Source organism: Bombyx mori, chromosome 28 (assembly GCF_030269925.1).
Source record: "Bombyx mori chromosome 28, ASM3026992v2".
Taxonomy (NCBI): Eukaryota; Metazoa; Arthropoda; class Insecta; order Lepidoptera; family Bombycidae; genus Bombyx; species Bombyx mori.
Genome location: NC_085134.1, coordinates 2,989,951 through 3,009,083, shown reverse-complemented (window position 1 = coordinate 3,009,083; position 19,133 = coordinate 2,989,951). Strand labels below are relative to the sequence as shown.

At 36.9% G+C, this 19,133-nt stretch overlaps 1 protein-coding gene across 1 annotated transcript in view; it reads left to right on the top strand.

The window, feature by feature from the left end:
• LOC101741842 (paired box pox-neuro protein) overlaps positions 1-19,133 on the top strand; it is a 99,195-nt gene that overhangs the window by 76,269 nt on the left and 3,793 nt on the right. Inside the window, exon 4 of the mRNA XM_038021184.2 lies at positions 18,613-18,811. Within this exon, the coding sequence (XP_037877112.1) occupies positions 18,613-18,811 (199 nt within the window). The remainder of the gene's footprint in view (positions 1-18,612; positions 18,812-19,133) is intronic.

Sequence of the window (19,133 nt, the reverse complement as noted above, 5' to 3'; positions counted from 1 at the left end):
GAACGGCAATTTCATACTTCAACCCCTATTATATTGTAATCTAAGTGTTATAAAATGATGTGTGGGCTATTCAAATTGTAAATTTCCAACAAAAACCTTTACGTAGCTTATAAGCGAAGCAGTAACGAATGTCATTCTCACAAAATTTCACATTTATAATATTAACCAAAACATTTTAAGAATTTTTGCGAGGCCCATCTGATGGCAAAAGGTTACGGCATCAAATTCTTAAATAATGAGTGTATTATCTATGGTCTACTGCTGCCCATAGGCACTGGCGCTGTCAGAGGTATAGACCATTTACTTAAATACTTTTTACTTTCACTGCAGCTTACGAGATTAGCCGATGACATATTCTCTTTCAAGGACATACATATGGGAAACTTTAGAATACTAAATTTATTTATTACAAATAAATGAGATTAAGGCTATTAGGGTTAAAAAATGGAAAAGTCATTATTAAACTAGAAACAAAAATATTGTTTATTAGAGTTCGAATTAGTGATTAGAATAAATTATTTAACATAATATTATAATACATATATATAGCTTAACTAGTATTTTATACAATTAATTGTATGTTTCAGATTATTATTTATTTAAAGTCGGAACATAATTAGAGACTACTTCGATGGATGCCATAAATAAATAAAAGTTTTGTTTTTTCTCTCTGAATCGATTAATTTATCGTCAGAAGATTGTTTACACTTTAATCCATTGACGTCTAGACCTGGATAATAATATGAGGTCTTTAAAATTGCACTGAAATCAATAATAGTCGTTATGTGTACAGTTTTATTTGATTAGCGCCAATCGTCATGGCCTAAAGGATAAGACGTCCGGCGCATTCGTATCTAGCGATGCAACGGTGTTCGAATCACGCAGGCGGGTACCAATTTTTCTAATGAAATACGTACTTAGCAAATATTCACGATTGCCTTCCACGGTGAAGGAATAACATCGTGTAATAAAAATCAAGCCCACAAAATTATAATTTGCGTAATTAATGGTGGTAGCCGTTGCTCATTTTCAAACGTAAGTTAGAAATATGCTACTTTCTTTTAAAATAATATTAAAAACAAAACGTTATCCTGTTCCAATTAATTCACAGACATTAATAATAACGCACCGTGTTAAATAGCAGATAATCGTTATAAAAATAGCGGTTAATAGCAACGAAACAGGTTGCGGTTTCAATCACGATCAGTTGGAAGCCACGCCGCCGACAAATATATTTTAACTTCTGTCGATCTCTTAACAATTTCGTTTTGAGAAGCGTGTAATGTTGAATTAAAACAGTTTTTTTTTTGTTTTTTGTTTTAACAGACGAGCGTACGTGTGTTCTGGGTTTTTCTTTTTTTTTTAAAACTGAAGTTTACCTATCTAACCTTCCGTATAGAAGATACAGGTTAGTAACTACCCTTCAATGTGCTTAGTGCGAGTTTTTTAACGTTCTCGATAACGTAAAAGTTAACTTAAATTTGTATGCAGTTGGAAAAGCGCCCCTAGCGGCAAACGTATCTGAGTTAACTTTTACGCTATCGAGAACGTTAAAAAACTCGCACTAAGCACACAGTTGAGTTGTTGTGTTATCAAAGCTAAAATACACATAGGAACATCACTAAACCCCTGAAAAGTAAGGTCGAAAATTCCATTAATAATATCGAGGGCTGAAATGCTTAAAGCTTAAGCGACATTTTTGCAACTTTACAGGAGAGAGCTATTTAAAATTTAAAATTTGGAAAAAAATAATAATTCTTCAGCTTTTTGAATCGATTAAGCTTCATTGAAGTTAAATTAAAAACATCGAACTTTTGATGCTATAATAATACCAAATAAAACGCATCTTTAATTACAAAGATAAATTTCGCGTACTAAGCGAAATCAATAATTTAAATACCACCTACCTACTTCATTCTAGTTCAGAAACAAAAAGTTGGTCTAAGTCAATGGGCAATCCACTTAGCAGAGTTGCACTTAAAACCATAGGAACATTAACTCCGCGAATTCAATCCAACGAAAACATGCCACTAACTCTATTATTTCGTCTGATATTCAATTTAAATTTAACAAAAAGCATGAAATATCATAACTATGTCTGGTTTCTGCTATCCGTTACAACAGTTATTAAAATCTAACGGTAAATATTGGTTATCAAAAGAAAAAAAAAACATATAACCCTCAACTATATAGCATGTTTTCCCACACTGCGCATTCGACACAGCAGATTATATATTGAGCGTTATGATTTTTTTTTAATTTCTCGGCAATGGTTTTCACTACCGAAGTAATTTTATTACGGAACTCGATCGACTTTATGTATTGATTCGTTTTGTTTATCAAATTTAAAAGACTCTTTAGTTTTGTGGGGGATTTGAATTACATGAAGGAATATTGAAAATATTTCGTTATTTTAAGTATAAGTTTTTTTATGGCTTTTGTTAGAAGACGTGTCTATCGTCTGATGGTGAGTTGTTAACGATCGTAAAACTCATGCCAAATCCTTATCCACTATGTTTAATAGAACATGTTGTGCCGATCGGATGCGGGATAAGGACAAAAATAAGAAGATAGAAAGTTCGACACTCTAAGCAAATGGCATGAAATTCAATATTAAAGCTTCTTAAGTTTAGAATTATAAATGACACTGACATGTAGTAGTAGTAGTTTTATTTTTCCAATTGGAAAGGCAACGGTATGGTCAGGTATGATACCAGGTTAAATAAACTTTTATATATATTTTTCATTAATATGAAACATGGTATGAAATGAAATGAAATCGAGAGAAATGAAATGAAGGTGATTAATTTGAGACATTAATCAAATGGAATGAAATGAGATGAAATGATATGGGATGAAATATAATCTTCGTAAAATGGTGGTAATTTTTTTTAATTTTTTGAATGGACTTTTTGGAGGTTCCCGAGAAGTTACGTCCAGCGGCTTTGTTTCATTTTCCCACATTTGTGCACTTTCACAGATATTAAACAATTAATAAACCACCGTTATTACACATTTAAACCTGAAGAAACACTAAATAGACAAAATAAAACAAATCACACAACTTCACTCTTCGCGTTCCCGCCAAAAAGTCTGACGCTAACACGTATAACGTACATTCGACACATTATTCCAAGATTACCGCGACACGTGCAAAACTGAGGTAAAACATTACCTCAGTTCTATGTTTAGGTTTTTAAATATCTCTCAAGAAACGGTTTAGGGCGAACTACGACAAAAACGGAGTAAGTACTCATTTCAAATCCCCGCAAGAGTGACGTTTACGAGGCAAAACTTTATGATCCACGAGCCGTATTTATGATTGAATTAAATTAGCAAAGGGTTTTACGGTAGGAGGGTAATCTGTGAAATCGAATGTCAGCTTCGTGATTTATTAGTCGGACACTAAAAACAATATCTTGCCTGCCTGCCTATTCGTGCCTGCCTATACCTGCCTATTCGTTTGTAGCCTAACTATTTCTGTTACGCTAGGACGGGTAGGTGAGCTCACGGGCTGAACCTGAGAGAATTTACTAACACCGCCCCAAGCAAGAACAGTGCTTCGCAGAATCTACCACCGGATCGGAATAGCGACCCACTGAGAAGATCCGGCAATACGGCAATCCGGAAATTTAGTTGGCAAAGACAATGTAATGTTAATGGTAGGCAGCGGCTTGGCTCTGCCCCTGGCATTGCTGAAGTCCATGGGCGACGGTAACCACTCACCATCAGGTGGGCCGTATGCCCGTCTGCCTACAAAGGCAATAAAAAAAAAATAAAAAATATATATTAAATCTAATAAAGAATTTTCTCGTTATTTTTACATTCCTCATTCGATTGAGATGAAGTTGTTACCGAAGGTTCTTGTCGTTTCTACTGTTAACGTAAGAAAATCACTCTGGTAGTCACAAGAAATCGATAGGTTTTTGTACAATTAGTCGAGGATAGAAGTAAGGAATACAATCTCAATATATTAAAAACTGTCCACTGAAAGGACGGAGAGAGTGAGAGAGCGAGAGAGATAGTGAAGCAGTAATGAGACATTACAACTATTATCTCAAGGTGGGTCGCGACATTTACGTTGTGGATGTCTGTGGGCTCCGGTTACCACTTAAAATTAGGTAGTCTGTGAGCTCGTCTCGATATGAATTTATCCATCCATTTTATTTATCAAAGTTTTAGCAGATAATAAAATCATTTCGAGGGGTGAAAAACTTTTATTGCGAGACATTTATCTTTTTAATTAAAGCTCCGTTTTATTTGGTATTAACATCAACAATTGGATGTTTTTAATTGAACTTCAATTAAATTTACTCCATTCAAATAGCTAAAGAAGTTTTTTTTGGTATGGTATTTTTTCCATATTTTTCCTGGGTCTCCTGTAAAGTTACCGAACCGAATAGCCTTTTCACCCTTCGATATAATGATAATTAAAAAAAAAAAAACCCGAAAGTTCAACGTATCAAATTTGTACACTTTAAAATTTTAAACTGCGAAATGACGAACAAAAAGATCCGCCGTCGCAACTGTCTGAAGGTGTTACATAAAATGTTCTTGATATTTTATTGTTTACGACCAATTAGAGGGTTGGCGCGCACTCGCGAACTAAACCTGCCAAATGACACGAGCTTGGCAGGGTTGACAGGTCGTGTCGATTGGTCATCTTCAAGATTGTTTTCTGAGTTTCGACAACCCTAAAACTACTTTTTTTCCCTGCCTATGCTGATAACTTTAAGAGGCTATTTCAGCTTCACCCTAGCGTGTAGGTGAGCTCTCGGGGCTCAAACCGGAAGTGTTGCTAACACTGGCCCTAGCAAGAGCAGTGTTCACGATTGACTTCCACGGTGAAGGTATAACATCGTGTAATAAAAATCAAACCCGCAAAATTATAATTTGCGTAATTACTGGTGGTAGGACCTCTTGTGAGTCCGCACGGGTAGGTACCACGACCCCGCCTGTTTCTGCCGTAAAGCAGTAATGCGTTTCGGTTTGAAGGGCGCGGCAGCCGTTTTAACTAAACTTGAAACCTTAGATAGGTGGGTGGCACATTTACGTTGTAAATGTCTATGGGCTTCAGTAACCACTTAAAACCAGGTGGGCTGTGAGCTCGTCCACCCACCTAAGCAATAATATAAATATAATAAAAATCATATACTATAAAATAATAATAATATCATATACAATATTAGATCATATAAACTGCGATATCTGCCAGATATCGCTGAGCTCGCCCATAATAGACAAAAAGATATAGAGACGAAAAGAAAGAAAAAATAGAGAATTATGTAATTTTATGCTACGAACCTCCAGCCTATCAAGCTATGAAATATATTGCCGGATCAACTATTATTATGATTGCTAGTGTTATTAAAAAAATTCTATTTCTGTGTACGAGTCAATGTGGCTCGGTTGTGACATATTTATGAATGAGTAATGCTCAATAATCCTTGGCTTAGTCTTGAGCAGAGTATTAATCTCTCTTCATATTCTCTTAGCATTATAATAGTCTATGTTTGGAGGTGAGCACTGTCAAGCAATTTTTTTTTTTCACGATTGAAGGATTACTGGTGGCCCGGAGCCTTTCCAGTTTCACCAGGACAGGTGGGCGAGCAAAGGCTCAGCCAGGAGGGGTGGGATTTGCTAACAGCTACCCGAGCGCCTCCGAAGGAGACCTAACAGCTCAAGAGCAGCTGCTTCGCGAATGAATCTACTACCGGATCGGAATCGCGACCCGCTGAGAAGATCCGGCGAGAAACTCAGCGAGTTGATTCATGGGTTAGGTTGCACGGCGAACTCTTTGTCGAGTTCGACGAGTACGGTTACCGGGGTCCCTAAGCCTGCTCCTAGTGTTAGAGCTGAAGGCGTCTAATGCAAAGGTTATTGGATCTGATGGATCCGTAAGGACGTGTCTAGGGCGTCGACGGTGACTGGCTCCTGCATGATCAGGATTCGGGGAGTAGTCAGCGGCGGCAACGATAAGGCGATTATCATGACGCATAGCCTTATCGAAGTACCGTTCCGACGCTGACTTCATGTATTTCTGGATAGATTCGAGGGCCAGGTCGTCGTGTAAGTCAACGTTCCTCACGAACCACGGAGCTCCAACGGCTAACCTGCAAAAGCGGGATTGTAGAGATTGGAGGGTGTCTATGTGTGTGCGGGCCGCGTGAGATCATGGGGTAGAGTCTACCGAGAATAAACGCGGCACGGTCACGGACTGATTTTATATGCGGGCGGAATGTCATCGATGCATCCAGGGTAGCGTCCAGGTACTTGACCTTCCTGGGCCAGGGTATGGGTTGTCTAAAGAGAGTAATCGGGGGTGTGAGACTCCTCCTCCTAATCCGGGAGGAAATCCGTGTGTAGCTTCCCCTCTGAAATAGCACCGCAGTACTTTTCGCTGGGTTGATGTCTATACGCCATTTTCGGAACCACTGTCATAGGGCTAGGGCTGCGCTCTGAAGCTTCTTCGCGATTAGGGACTTGTTTCTACTGGAATAGTAAACAGTCGTGTCGTCGGCGAATAAAGCTAAATGGGTCGGCGGCGACCGGGGAATATCGTTAACGAATAAGCTAAATAGGAGGGGTGAGAGGACAGAGCCTTGCGGGACTCCAACTGTGAGAGGTCGTGGGGAGGAGCGAGTTCCCTCGACTCGATATCGAAAAGAGCGGTTCGGCAAGAAGTCCCGTATGATGAGCACGATACTATCCGGCACGCCCATGTTGAATAGTTTGAAAATCAAACCGTTGTGCCAGACTGTCGAACGCTTTTGCGACGTCGAAGAAGAGAACTCCCGTGTATAACGGTTAGTGTCAAGCAAAGGACGTGCAGCCCAATACGGAATTTTACGGCCGTCTGGTGTAGTGGTAAGTGAAATGGTCACTACACAAGGGGGTCGCGGGTTCGAATCCCGCCAAGGGAAGATATTTGTATGATAAATATAAATATCTTTTCCAGGGTTATGGATGTATATTAAATATATGTATGCTTATAATAAAAATCTTAAATTTATATCCGTTATCTGGTACCTGTAACACGAGTTCTTTACGAACTTATCACGGGACCAGTTAACGTGGCGTGATTGTTATAAAAAAAAAATAGCCTTTGCCTATTGAAACAAAAGTTTTTTTTATGATTGAATGATTAGGTGGCCTGGAGGCCTTTCCAGTTTCACCAGGACAGGTGGGCGAGCACAGACCCAGCCAGGAGGGGTGAAATTTGCTAACAACTATCCGAGCGCCTCTGAAGGAGAACTAATAGCTTAAAGGTAGCTGCTTCGCGAATGCATCTACTACCGGATGTGGATTCGCAACCCGCTGAGAAGATCCGGCGAGAAACTCAGCTGACTGACGTTTAGGTTAGGCTGCACGTCGGAGTCTTTGCCGAGCTACAAAAATAATATAGTCTACGACCAAGAGATTGTTTTCCCGCGCAAATATAAGGAACGAATGTCTGATGCAAACTCATATCGTCCGATTGCATTATTTTCGGTCTTGATAAAACTCTGTGAACATTTGGTGAAAACTCGCCTTGAATGGTTTATAGAAAGCAATAAATTGCTTTGTGACAGTCAATTTGGTTTCCGTCGAGGGAAGATTACATTGGATAGTATTGCCATCTTTATCACTGACATTTTTTTAGCTTTTTCAAGGAATGATTCTGTTGTTGCCACATTTTTAGATGTACAATCTGCTTATGACAATGTAGTGTTATCAGTTCTTCATAAAAAGCTACAGTATTTGAATGTACCTGTAATGTTATCAAATTTTATCATAAATACTTTATATGAAAGACACATTACTCTAATTTTACAAGACTCTACTGTTGCAACCAGAACCTTATGGAGAGGTCTCCCTCAAGGATCAGTCTTAAGTCCCATCTTATATAATATTTATACCCATGATATGAAAGTTTCTTTAAGTAATCAGATTTGTATCCTTCAGTATGCTGATGACCTTTTACTTTATTCCATTCATCAATCACCAGCCATTGCTTGCTCATTACTGTCCCATTCTCTTAATTTATTAAAAACTTGGCTCGATACTAATGGTCTTGAAATATCCCCCACTAAAAGTGCAGCCATGATTTTTTCTAGAATGCGACTCCCTCCTCCAATCAATATGTATTTTGGTAATAATATTATCCCTGTTAAAAAATCTGTGAAGTTCCTTGGTGTGTTTTTAGATTCTAAGCTCTCTGGTATAAATCATTGTGACTACATTTTTAATAGGTGTGACCGAACCGTGAACATCCTTAGATGTTTATCTGGTGTATGGTGGGGTGCCCATCCCTTTTGTATGAAACTCATGTACACTGCTTTAATCCGAAGTATTTTAGACTATGGTACCTTTTTATTATCTCCTGGAAATGTAACCCCTTTAAAAAAGTTAGATAATGTACAGTCTAAGGCATTAAGATTAATCACAGGAGCTATGAAAACTAGTCCAATTAACGCTTTACAAGTAGAATGCGTTGATTCCCCATTACATCTTAGACGACAATATTTATCTGATAAATTCATATTTCGCTCCCTTCAATATGCTAACCATCCTCTCCGATCTAAGCTCCAAGAACTGTCTCAATTATTTAAAACTTCAAATTATTGGTCAAATAAATCTTCACCTTGTCTCCTTGTAAGCTTCAATAAATTTATTAATATTCAAGCTCCAACTCACACCTTGTCAACTTACCCTTTATTTGGAACCAATTTTGAATCTCTAAATAATTCTCCAGACATTAGATTCAATTTTGGTATAAATAAGGGCGATTCCCACTCAAAGATTACTTTTAATTACTTCTGTGAGCAAGACTGCCCTGAATACAATTACATATTTATAGATGCCTCTAAACACGGTTCGTCTGGAAATGTATGCATAGGAGTGTTTCACTTACAAAGTAAAACTACAATAAAAATAAAGTTTCCTCCAGAATCCTCGATCTTCACAGGGGAATGTTATGGTGTCTTTGAAGCTTTAAAACTAGTTTTGAGTAAGAAACTTAAGAAATCAATTATTTTTACAGATTCACTTAGTGCTCATCAAGCTCTCCAAAAATATCCATTAAAAACAAATTAATTTTTCCTATCATTATTGAGATTAGGAGTTTGCTGTATATATGTAAGCAATTAGGGTTGTCTGTGTCATTTGGTTGGATACCTGGACATTCTGGTATTTTTGGTAACGACATAGCAGACCAACTAGCAAATGAAGCTGTTAAAGATGGCGATGCTAATTCGTATAAAAATTATTATCATGATTTGGCCTCACTTCCTGTTTCTTTTCTTCGAAAATCTTGGGCTGATCTTTGGATTCAGAGCAGTTTAATTAAGGGTAAATATTTTTCATCCATACAGCCCACAATACCACTGAAACCATGGTTTTTTAAAATGAAATTTAATAAAAAGGAAACGTCGTCTCTTATTCGTATGAGATTGGGTCATATGTGTACCCCAGATACCAGATCTTACCAGATCTTACCAGATTTCATATTATTGATAATGAAATGTGTGAGTGTGGGCTGAATATTGGTGATATAAATCATATCATTCTGTCCTGTCCTCGGTATGACCACTCCATGTTATTTGATCACTCTGATCCTTCTTCCAGTATTCCGTTACCTACATCTGTTCCTGTTTTGCTTTCATCTTTAAATCATAATGTATATAAAAAGTTATGTTTATTTCTTACTGTAAATAATATACAATTATAAGTACATATATGTATATAATTAATATTCTATTTAATTTAATTTATTAATTACTGTTCTTTTCCTTAGCGTAGAATTTTGTATTAGAGATAGTTTCCTGCTGATCCTTACCTTTGTCCGATGTAAATTTCGTTCGATGTAAAATTCTTTTCCTTTTCTACTCCGTTTCCTTACCTTTGTCTGTGGCAATACGCATTGCGTGAGGCCATAAAAAAAAAAGGAACGAATGTAAATATTTGACATTAATGCTTATTCAGAGCTCCAACTGTAAGATAACGGTTTTTTAACCGATTTCAAAAAAGGAGAAGGTTCTCAATTCGACTGTTTTTTTTTAATGTTTGTTTGTTTCGTAGCACGAAGTTTTTTTTTTATTGCCTAGATGCGAGGACGAGCTCACAGCCCACCTGGTGTTAAGTGGTTACTGGAGCCCATAGACATACACAACGCAAATGCGCCACACACCTTGAGATATAAGTTCTAAGGTCTCAGTATAGTTACAACGGCTGCCCCATCCTTAAATCCGAAACGCATTACTGCTTCACGGCAGAAACAGGCGGGGCGGTGGTAATTACGCAAATTATAATTTTGCGGGTTTGATTTTTATTACACGATGTTATTCGTTCACCGTGGAAGTCAATCGTGAACATTTGTTAAGTACGTATTTCATTAGAAAAATTGGTACCCGCCTGTGGGATTCGAACACCGGAGCATCGCTCGATACGAATGCACCGGACGTCTTATCCTTTAGGCCACGACGACTTCTAAGTTAGCCGAGTTCCGACGATACCGCAATCGTGCTGCCATCTCTCGAGAATCGTGCTGCGTTTCGTTTAGCTACTAAGCTAATGACCGTCTCCAACAAATATATTACCGTCACATTGTAATTATGTATCGCTTAATAATATAATACTTTGACGTCTACTGAAATACAATTTAATACCGAATCGAGTTCCGTGCAATGCAGGCATCGGACAATTATCAGAAACAATGGCTTACATGCCAAAGGGATATTAACGGCAATGTTGAACAGTAAAACGTATTAATATGAAATATTCAACGACATATAATAATTATCGTCGGTAATGTGTTTGAATAATTAATATTCAAACACATTACCGACGCGATCGCGTTTTTAATAGTTGACAACATCAATTACTTACCACTCTCTATGTGCTTGTATTTGAAAGTAATTACATTTAGTTAGTCAATTAATACTGTAATACCAGCACTTATTTCAGTTGTTTTTGCTTTAGTTGCTCAAAACGGCGATGAGGAATCCCAGAAGGCAATTTCGCGGGCAAAGGGTGGACGCGAAGTTCCATTAGATCTAATTGCCCTAATATGATTTAAATATAGAATATAATCATCTTTTCTCTTGCGGAAAAAAAAAATCGTATTTCTTTAAGCATCTGTGAATATTCTTAACAATAATTATAATTTGGTAGTAAATTGTACCTACTTTATAGGTGTTTTACGATTGTAACTTAACATTTTTTTATTGATTAGATGGGTGGACGAGCTCACGGCCCACCTGATGTTAAGTGGTTACCGGAGCCCATAGTCATCTTAAACGTAAATTCCGCCACACATGGGCAGACAGACATGGGTTATAAAGTCTCCGTTTTTACAGTACAACGGCTGCCCCACTCTTCAAACCGAAACGCATTACTGCTTCACAGCAGAAATAGGCGGTGTGGCGGTACTTACCCATGCGGACTCACGAGACATCCTGCAACCAGTAATTACGCAAATTATAATTTTGCGGGTTTCATTTTTACTACACCATGTTATTCGTTCACCGTGGAAGTCAATCGTGAACATTTGTTAAATACGTATTTCATTAGAAAAATTTGTACTTACCAGCGGGATTCGAACACCGTTGCATCGCTACACGAATACACCGGACGTCTTATCTTTTAGGCCACGACCACTTCAAAACTAGACGGCTAGTAGTCGGCATTACAGTACTCAAAACCACTAGGTCAATATTAATAAAAATGTCAATAAATTAAATTCTCTCGACCGCTCTCACCCCTTTGCTTACAATGAAAATTAAAAAACAAGCACCATTCTTCAAAAAAAAAAAACGATTTAAATACTACAAATCGATTCTAATAATAAAAAAAGCACAAGTGTCAATTTTCCAACGCTGCCCTCGGCGATTGAATCTTCAGATTACACTCGTGGTGTGACAGGTGCTTTTCAAATATCAACTCATTAACAGAACAAATTATATTTATTGGGTGAATATATTAAGTTGTTTGTTCATATATTTTTTTGGGTTGTAAACCTTGATACCATGTTTCCCTTGTCCATAACGTTACTTAAAAGTTAGGAAAATATTCTTAAAATAGAAATATACCGTAGTTCGTAACGTGACGTGCTGAATGCAATTTGAAGAGCTGTCACAAAGAACAAGTAATCACTGTCAAATTATCGCATCCCATCTTGGTTCAGCACAGAATAAAAAAAAACGTTGCATTACTCATAATGCCTAGAACTGCATGACGAAAATAATATATTAATAATTAAGGGAAAAAAACTGTAGATTGATAAGGAAATAGCTAGTAATCGCCTCATGATCGAAATCCGATAATAATGTATTTTTATTTACGTAAAACATATCTTCTACAGATGCATTAGGTATTCACTTACGTAGACTTTTCAAGATAGATAAATTAAATTTGTAACCTATAGCTTTGTATTTTATGTGTTTTGACAATTTCAAATTGAACTGCATATTTAGCAAATATTACTCTATCCACTAAATAATAAAAAATAAAATCGATTGAAAGAACACAAGACTACTGTACTAAATTGTTGTGTCATAACCTATTTATGCATAGACTTGTCGAACTCGGCTTGCTTTGATTTCTCTTTGATCTGGTCGCTACCAAACTTGACAATTACCCGCTAGGCCAATCAATAGCTTTCCTGAAAATTTCATTTAAATCGTTACAGCCGTTTCGTTGTCTATGTGTACAGAAAATAATAACTGACAGAATTTCGATAATAATTATTTAATTATTAAAATTGCACGTTTAAAGAACCACATGAGGAGTACCTACCTACTCCAAATTATATTCTTTAGAAAATATTTTACGTAACTACAGAATAATACTGTAAAAATTAGGCTTTTATTTTATATAGCTTTTATTAGTTTATTCATTGTATCCAACCTTAAGAATATTTGAAAAAATACTTGTACCGTTTTTACAAGTGCATTCAATACCTACGTAAAAGCGTAAACGAGTATTCAAAAATAGTTGAAACTTATAATTATATTTAAAAAAAAAAACTATTTAGTTTTACCATTTCATTTTAGACTGCATTCTTAAACCAACAACGGATTTATTATAATATGATTTAGGTCTTTAACAAAGTTTCGACCTTTTTAGCGCGCTAATATTTATTTTATAAAATTTGAATGTTGCCAAACGTAAAATAAAAAAAATCAATGATAGTAATTCTAGGGATAACAATGGACGCTCCAGGATTTCGAACTGACAGCCTTGTGCACCGGTTCCTCAGTCCACGGTTGCTCTCGTTCAATGAACCTTTCCTTTTTGCTGCATCAATCATATTCTTGACATATCCAATAAAAGTTTTTGCGCGTGTAGTTACGACGCTTTCGTCTAGATGGCGTTAATTCAAGTCATTTGACAGCGTGCAAATGGATTTTTGCTTGCGATGTAAATAAAAATGGGTTATGATTTTTTTTTATTAGTTTAAATTTAATTTATTCAATATGGTATGTTTTTAAAATCTAGATTACGAGTTAGAAGACCTTACTATTGAATAGAAAAGGATAGATGACCAACTATGCAATAGTTGATGTTGTTGTAGTTTATGTAGGGTATATTTTTATTTCCGAACGAAAGAATTGGGTAATCTTTCCATTAATTTAACAATATAATGGTACTTACTTCGCATAGACCCTTAGCGACTCGACCGCGTAGCTTTACCAAGAATAAGAGACTAAATGGTATACAGTCGACATCGGCCTAAACACGTTATTTCGGATCCTCCTGATCCACTAACGGTGCCTATTGGTACCTCAAGCACCGGTCATCGTTCTCGTCGAACCCGTCGCTTGCGACGAAGGGCTTGACGAGTAAATTAACCCACAGACACAGCCCATTGAGTTTCTCGCCGGATCTTCTCAAGGGGTCGCGTTTCAGATCCGGTGGTAGATTCGGCGAAGCACGGCTCTTGCTAGGGTTCGTGTTAGCAATGTCGTCAGGCTTGAACCCCGTGAGCTCACCTACTAGTTAAGGTTACGCTGAAATAGCCTCTCAAGGCTATCAGCTTAGGCAGGGGAAAAAAAGTCGGCTCACCCCGGCAATATACCTAAACTTTAGCACCAACTATTTTGTAGGATCCTTTAAGAACGCATTGTTTTTTTTTTTTACTAAGCTAACTCGCTAAAACTAAAACTCGTTTTAAGAACTCCTTTAATAATTAACTTTATATTATAGGTAACCGCCAAAGTTTCAAACAAGGTTACATTTATTTGCACCCACCTACTTTTTTTCTTTTTCTTTCACCTACCAACCCAAGAATAGAATTATTGCAGATGCTTACAATATTATGTCAGCGTCAAATTATATGTTACGTAGTGACGCGCCCAGGTGCGAGTTGACATGATCACTCGTTAATGAACTAGGAACGAAAAAGAAATTGACTACGCGGCGCGGAAGTCCCTTAATGGATCCGCGAGATAATGAGGCAAAGACAAAGGATTCGTAATGATCCGGGCAAAGGTTGATGGTGACGTTAATTTCGAATTATTCAATGTCTTTTATAAATAAGGCCGCTTAAACGAACTGCTTTTGGAACGAACCTTTGTTGTTTTTCTACGAATTACGAAGTTATGTATTTGATTCTGTTATAAACAATAAATAATGTTAGCAATGTTGTGATCCAAATTCGGATACGATATTCAATATAGGCAAAAAATTACTTACAATTAATAACAAAAAAAATACAAAAAAAAGGGTGCGTGTACTTATGTACGTGCGTAAGAAGTTATACTTTATTTTTAATATTTTTTTTTTAGATTTAATATTAAATAATTAATAATTAATATTGAACGTTAATAATTTAATAATATTTAGTATGAATTATATTAAATATTATATATAATTTTGTCATTTATATTATTAAAAAATGCGGCTATATTCAGACTCGCCAAGTTACGTCGTCGTATTGTAATGAGGGATTTAGTGAGCAACTTCATTCTGTTAATTTTGTGTCGCGGTGCGCACGCATCGTAAAATTTCACTCTCATCAATTTTTCATAACGCGCCTAAAGAAGTATAACTTCAAAAAAAAATTGAAATCTATTCATGTTAACATGTATATATTTAGACGGGTGCTGACCAAGTTTACGGTCCACAGACATCAACAACGTCTCAGTTTTATAGAATAATGTCAGTCCTACCCTTCAACTGGAACACACTATTGCTTCGCGACAGAAAGACGCAGGCCATCGTACCTCTCTATGCGGGCTCAGGAATTAAATTTAAATTTTAAAAATTAAATTTTTATTTTTATTTTCTTTTTACACGATTTTAAAAACTATTTATAAAAAAATACATAAACAGATACAGTACAGTGGTATATAAACTTAACGGTAACTTCACACATAGATAAAGACCTAATAAAGTAATTTCATCATAGACAATTTCACTATTGTCTACGCTCGGCTTTGGCGAGTCTGTTATTGCATCAATCACCATTTAATATTTGCGGCCGATAACTCGGGATTCACGTAATTCACATCGGATTTGCACAGATAAAACACCGTTTACGACCGCTCCGTGGATTATATTGTCAATATTATTACTCGCTAGTAATACCGTAAAGCTGCTTCATAAAATATATTGGAAATTGCACTCGATAGGTAGGATGTCAGATAAATTTGTTTTTGTTTTTTGGGACCTTCCTTATTTCGTCGATATGTATTAACTGTGGCTTGCCATAGATTATATTACAATACGTGTCATTAATGACAGCACCCAGGCAATAAAAAGTAAAAAAAAAATTTACAGCACATTAAGGCTTTTTGGCGGCAATGTGAGAGGGGAAATTGTGTGAATTGTTTTATTAGCCGAGTAATAAATACCGGCTCATTGAATGTTAAGCATATCTGGAAGAAGGGGAAAAAATTCTAAGGTCTTAGTTTTTACAGTACAACGGCTGCCCTACCCTGCAAACCGAAATGTATGTGGCGGTATTAACGCTGCAGATGTCTATGGGCTCCGGTAACCGCTTAACACCAGGTGGGCCGTGAGATCGTCCACCCATCTAAGAAATAAAAAAACCCTCATGACTGCATTAAAACAAGTCCATACCAAATGGTATTTATTATTTAGCTTCGACAGCAAAAGACGAACCAAATTATTTAGAAGCAACCAAATTATTTTGATTTTGCTTTATGATCGCCGCAGAAATCGAAAGATCTCATATCGTTATCTTTTTTTATTGTCTCTGAAAGTAGACGAACTGATAGTGAGCGATCACAGTAGTTCATCGTCGTCAGCAATACCAGGAGTGTAAAACCAATTCGCTGTCTATAGCAACGCTTTTCAGTACTTCCAATACTTTTGTGATGGTTATCAATTTTTGGCATCACACAAGATACAATCAGTTATTATCGATATTATAATAATCGAGTAACGAGCAAAGCCCGTGAATCGATTCAGAACAGCTGAACGGTCTCACGATCTCTCACGATCTTATCACACAATATTACAGATATAATGTAATGAAATGTTCTTTTGGGTAATAACATGGCGCTTAGATGTTTGCTTACGATGATAATAGCAATGTTTTGTTCGCTACTGGTCTTTTATTCGGTGACTCTATATTGTTTAGTTACGAAATATTTTCCGGCAAATGCCGTATCTATCATAGAAAAGAATCTGAATCCCATTAACTAGGTGCTCAAAGAAAGCTTGCATATAAGTTCGAGTGAACATAATTTAGACAGTCAGTCTATCAGGCAATCACACCGGTTCTATAGAAGATATTTCCTTTGTCATTTCCCTCAAATTCTACCTACCCTACATACCATAAATACCGCCGTTCACAGGGAAAAACGTGAACCAAAATTCATTTATATCATACGAAAAGGTATCCTTTCTTCAGGCTTCGATCTTGAATCGCCGGATCATTTTACATCACGTGTTGGGCTTTAGAAGTGTGTTGAAGTTGAATCTATTTCTGTGAGCTATGTTTATTATGTACGACATAGACGCCAAGCTTTGTCCAAGTACAGTTGATAAGAAAGTAATGTTTATATTGCCATTGTTTTTTTTCCTACGTATGCTGATAGCCTTGAGAGGCTTTCAGGTTCTCCTTGGTTCTTTCCTCCGTTCTGCCTCCGTTCTTTCAGGTTCTCACGGGGCTCAAACCTGGTGTGTTGCTAACACTGGCCTTAGCAAAAGCAGTGCTTCGCAGAATCTACCACCGGATCGGAAACGCGACCCACTGAGAGATATTGCCACGAATATACTTTAAGCAATGAAAAAAACTAAGTTAATTATGAGGCACATTCAATTCAAAGGCGATTATGAGGCACTGTTGATTTGATTCCAATCACAAGTAGTGTTTCATATTCAATAAAAAATAAATACATAATTTTCACACTCTCATCTAACCACCAACAATTAAAATCCTAATCTTTCTATTCAATAGAATCTCGAAAGAAGCATATCAATAAATATTATGACAGCGAAATTACCGAACATCTTAGAATAATGACACGGTGCGTTGCGGATGCGTCTTTTGTTAAAAAGAACATTAAATTAAACGGTCAATGAAAATCGATAAACTTAATGATATAATGAATAGTTTTCGGATAGTTCCTTGGAATCGTGTTGCGGTTACGCACCCCACTAGTCTAACCTGTCATTTACACGTCAATTTTGACAGGCTACTTAGGTGAGCTGCAATTATTTTTAACACTGTTCAGGCACTGGGTTTTGGGTCGAAAACGTAATGGATTTTTTTCTTAGCGATTGTTCGGTAGCAATTATCGGTGCAGATGACTTCGTTCGTGTCCGGATATAATTATGAAAATATTAAAAACTAATGCGTGAACAATTTCTTTAGCGTCGATACTGGTATAGCCTTTATTTCTATGTACTTCTTAGGCACTTAGCAGATCGATATTTGGTCGTTCCAGAATTTTTATCTAATTCATTACATTTTCAAAGTAAAGTTCAGACCGCGTGTACAGTATATATAGGTCTCCAATTGGAAATTCGTGAGTCAGTCGGTTCGAAATTTCATGTAGGTAATTTAATTTCTTTCAAATAAAAGTCGCTAAACGTGGTAAATGTTTCTTTAAAGATACACAAAATCGAAATTTGATTGTTCTTTTATTCCTTAGATAGGTGGACGACCTCACAGCCCACCTGGTGTTAAGTGATTACTGGAGCCCATAGACATCTACAACGTGAATGCGCCACCCATCTTGAGATATAAGTTCAAAGGTCTCAGTATATTTACAGCAGCTGCCTCGCCCTTTAACCTGAAACGCATTACTGCTTCACGGCAGAAATAGGCAGAGTGGTGGCACCTACCCGTGCGGACTCACAAGAGGTCCTACCCCCAATAAAAAACATTATCTTGACCTTAACGAGACCTTACTATAAATTTAGTATTTAACTTTATAATAATTTTTGGTCGTAGGACCTCTACATTCAAAGAACAGTCAAAAAGCAGATACATTTGTACAATAGGCGGTCTAATCGCTAAAAGCGATCTCTTTCAGACAACCGTTTAATTTACAGAAATTCTGGAAAATATAAAAACTTACTACTGTACTTTGCTGTGCTTTACTACTGTACTAGTTGTAATACCTTTAATTATTAATACCATTTTTATTTTCCTTTCAGCAAGTGGCAACTCCGACTGTGGTCAAGAAGATACTCCGATTAAAACAAGAGAATCCAGGAATGTTTGCGTGGGAGATCAGAGAACGACTCCTCAGCGCTAGAGTGTGCGAACCACATTCCATACCGTCAGTATCTTCAGTGAACCGAATCCTTAGGAACAGCGGGCTGGCATGGAATGACGATGAAGGCAGAGGACACGGTAATCTTTTCCTACCTTAGTAAAGCAAATATTTACAAGCTATACAATCCAATTTGATTGAACAGTTCACTTTTTTTTTAATTGCTTAGATGGGTGGACGAGCTCACAGCCCACCTGGTGTTAAGTGGTTACTGGAGCCCATAGACATCTACGACGTAAATGCGCCACCCACCTTGAGATATAAGTTTTAAGGTCTCAAGTATAGTTACAACAGCTGCCCCAGCCTTCAAACCAAAACGCATTACTGCTTCACGGCAAAAATTAGCAGAGTGGTGGTACCTACCCGTGCGGACTCACGAGAGGTCCTACCACCGGTTTTACC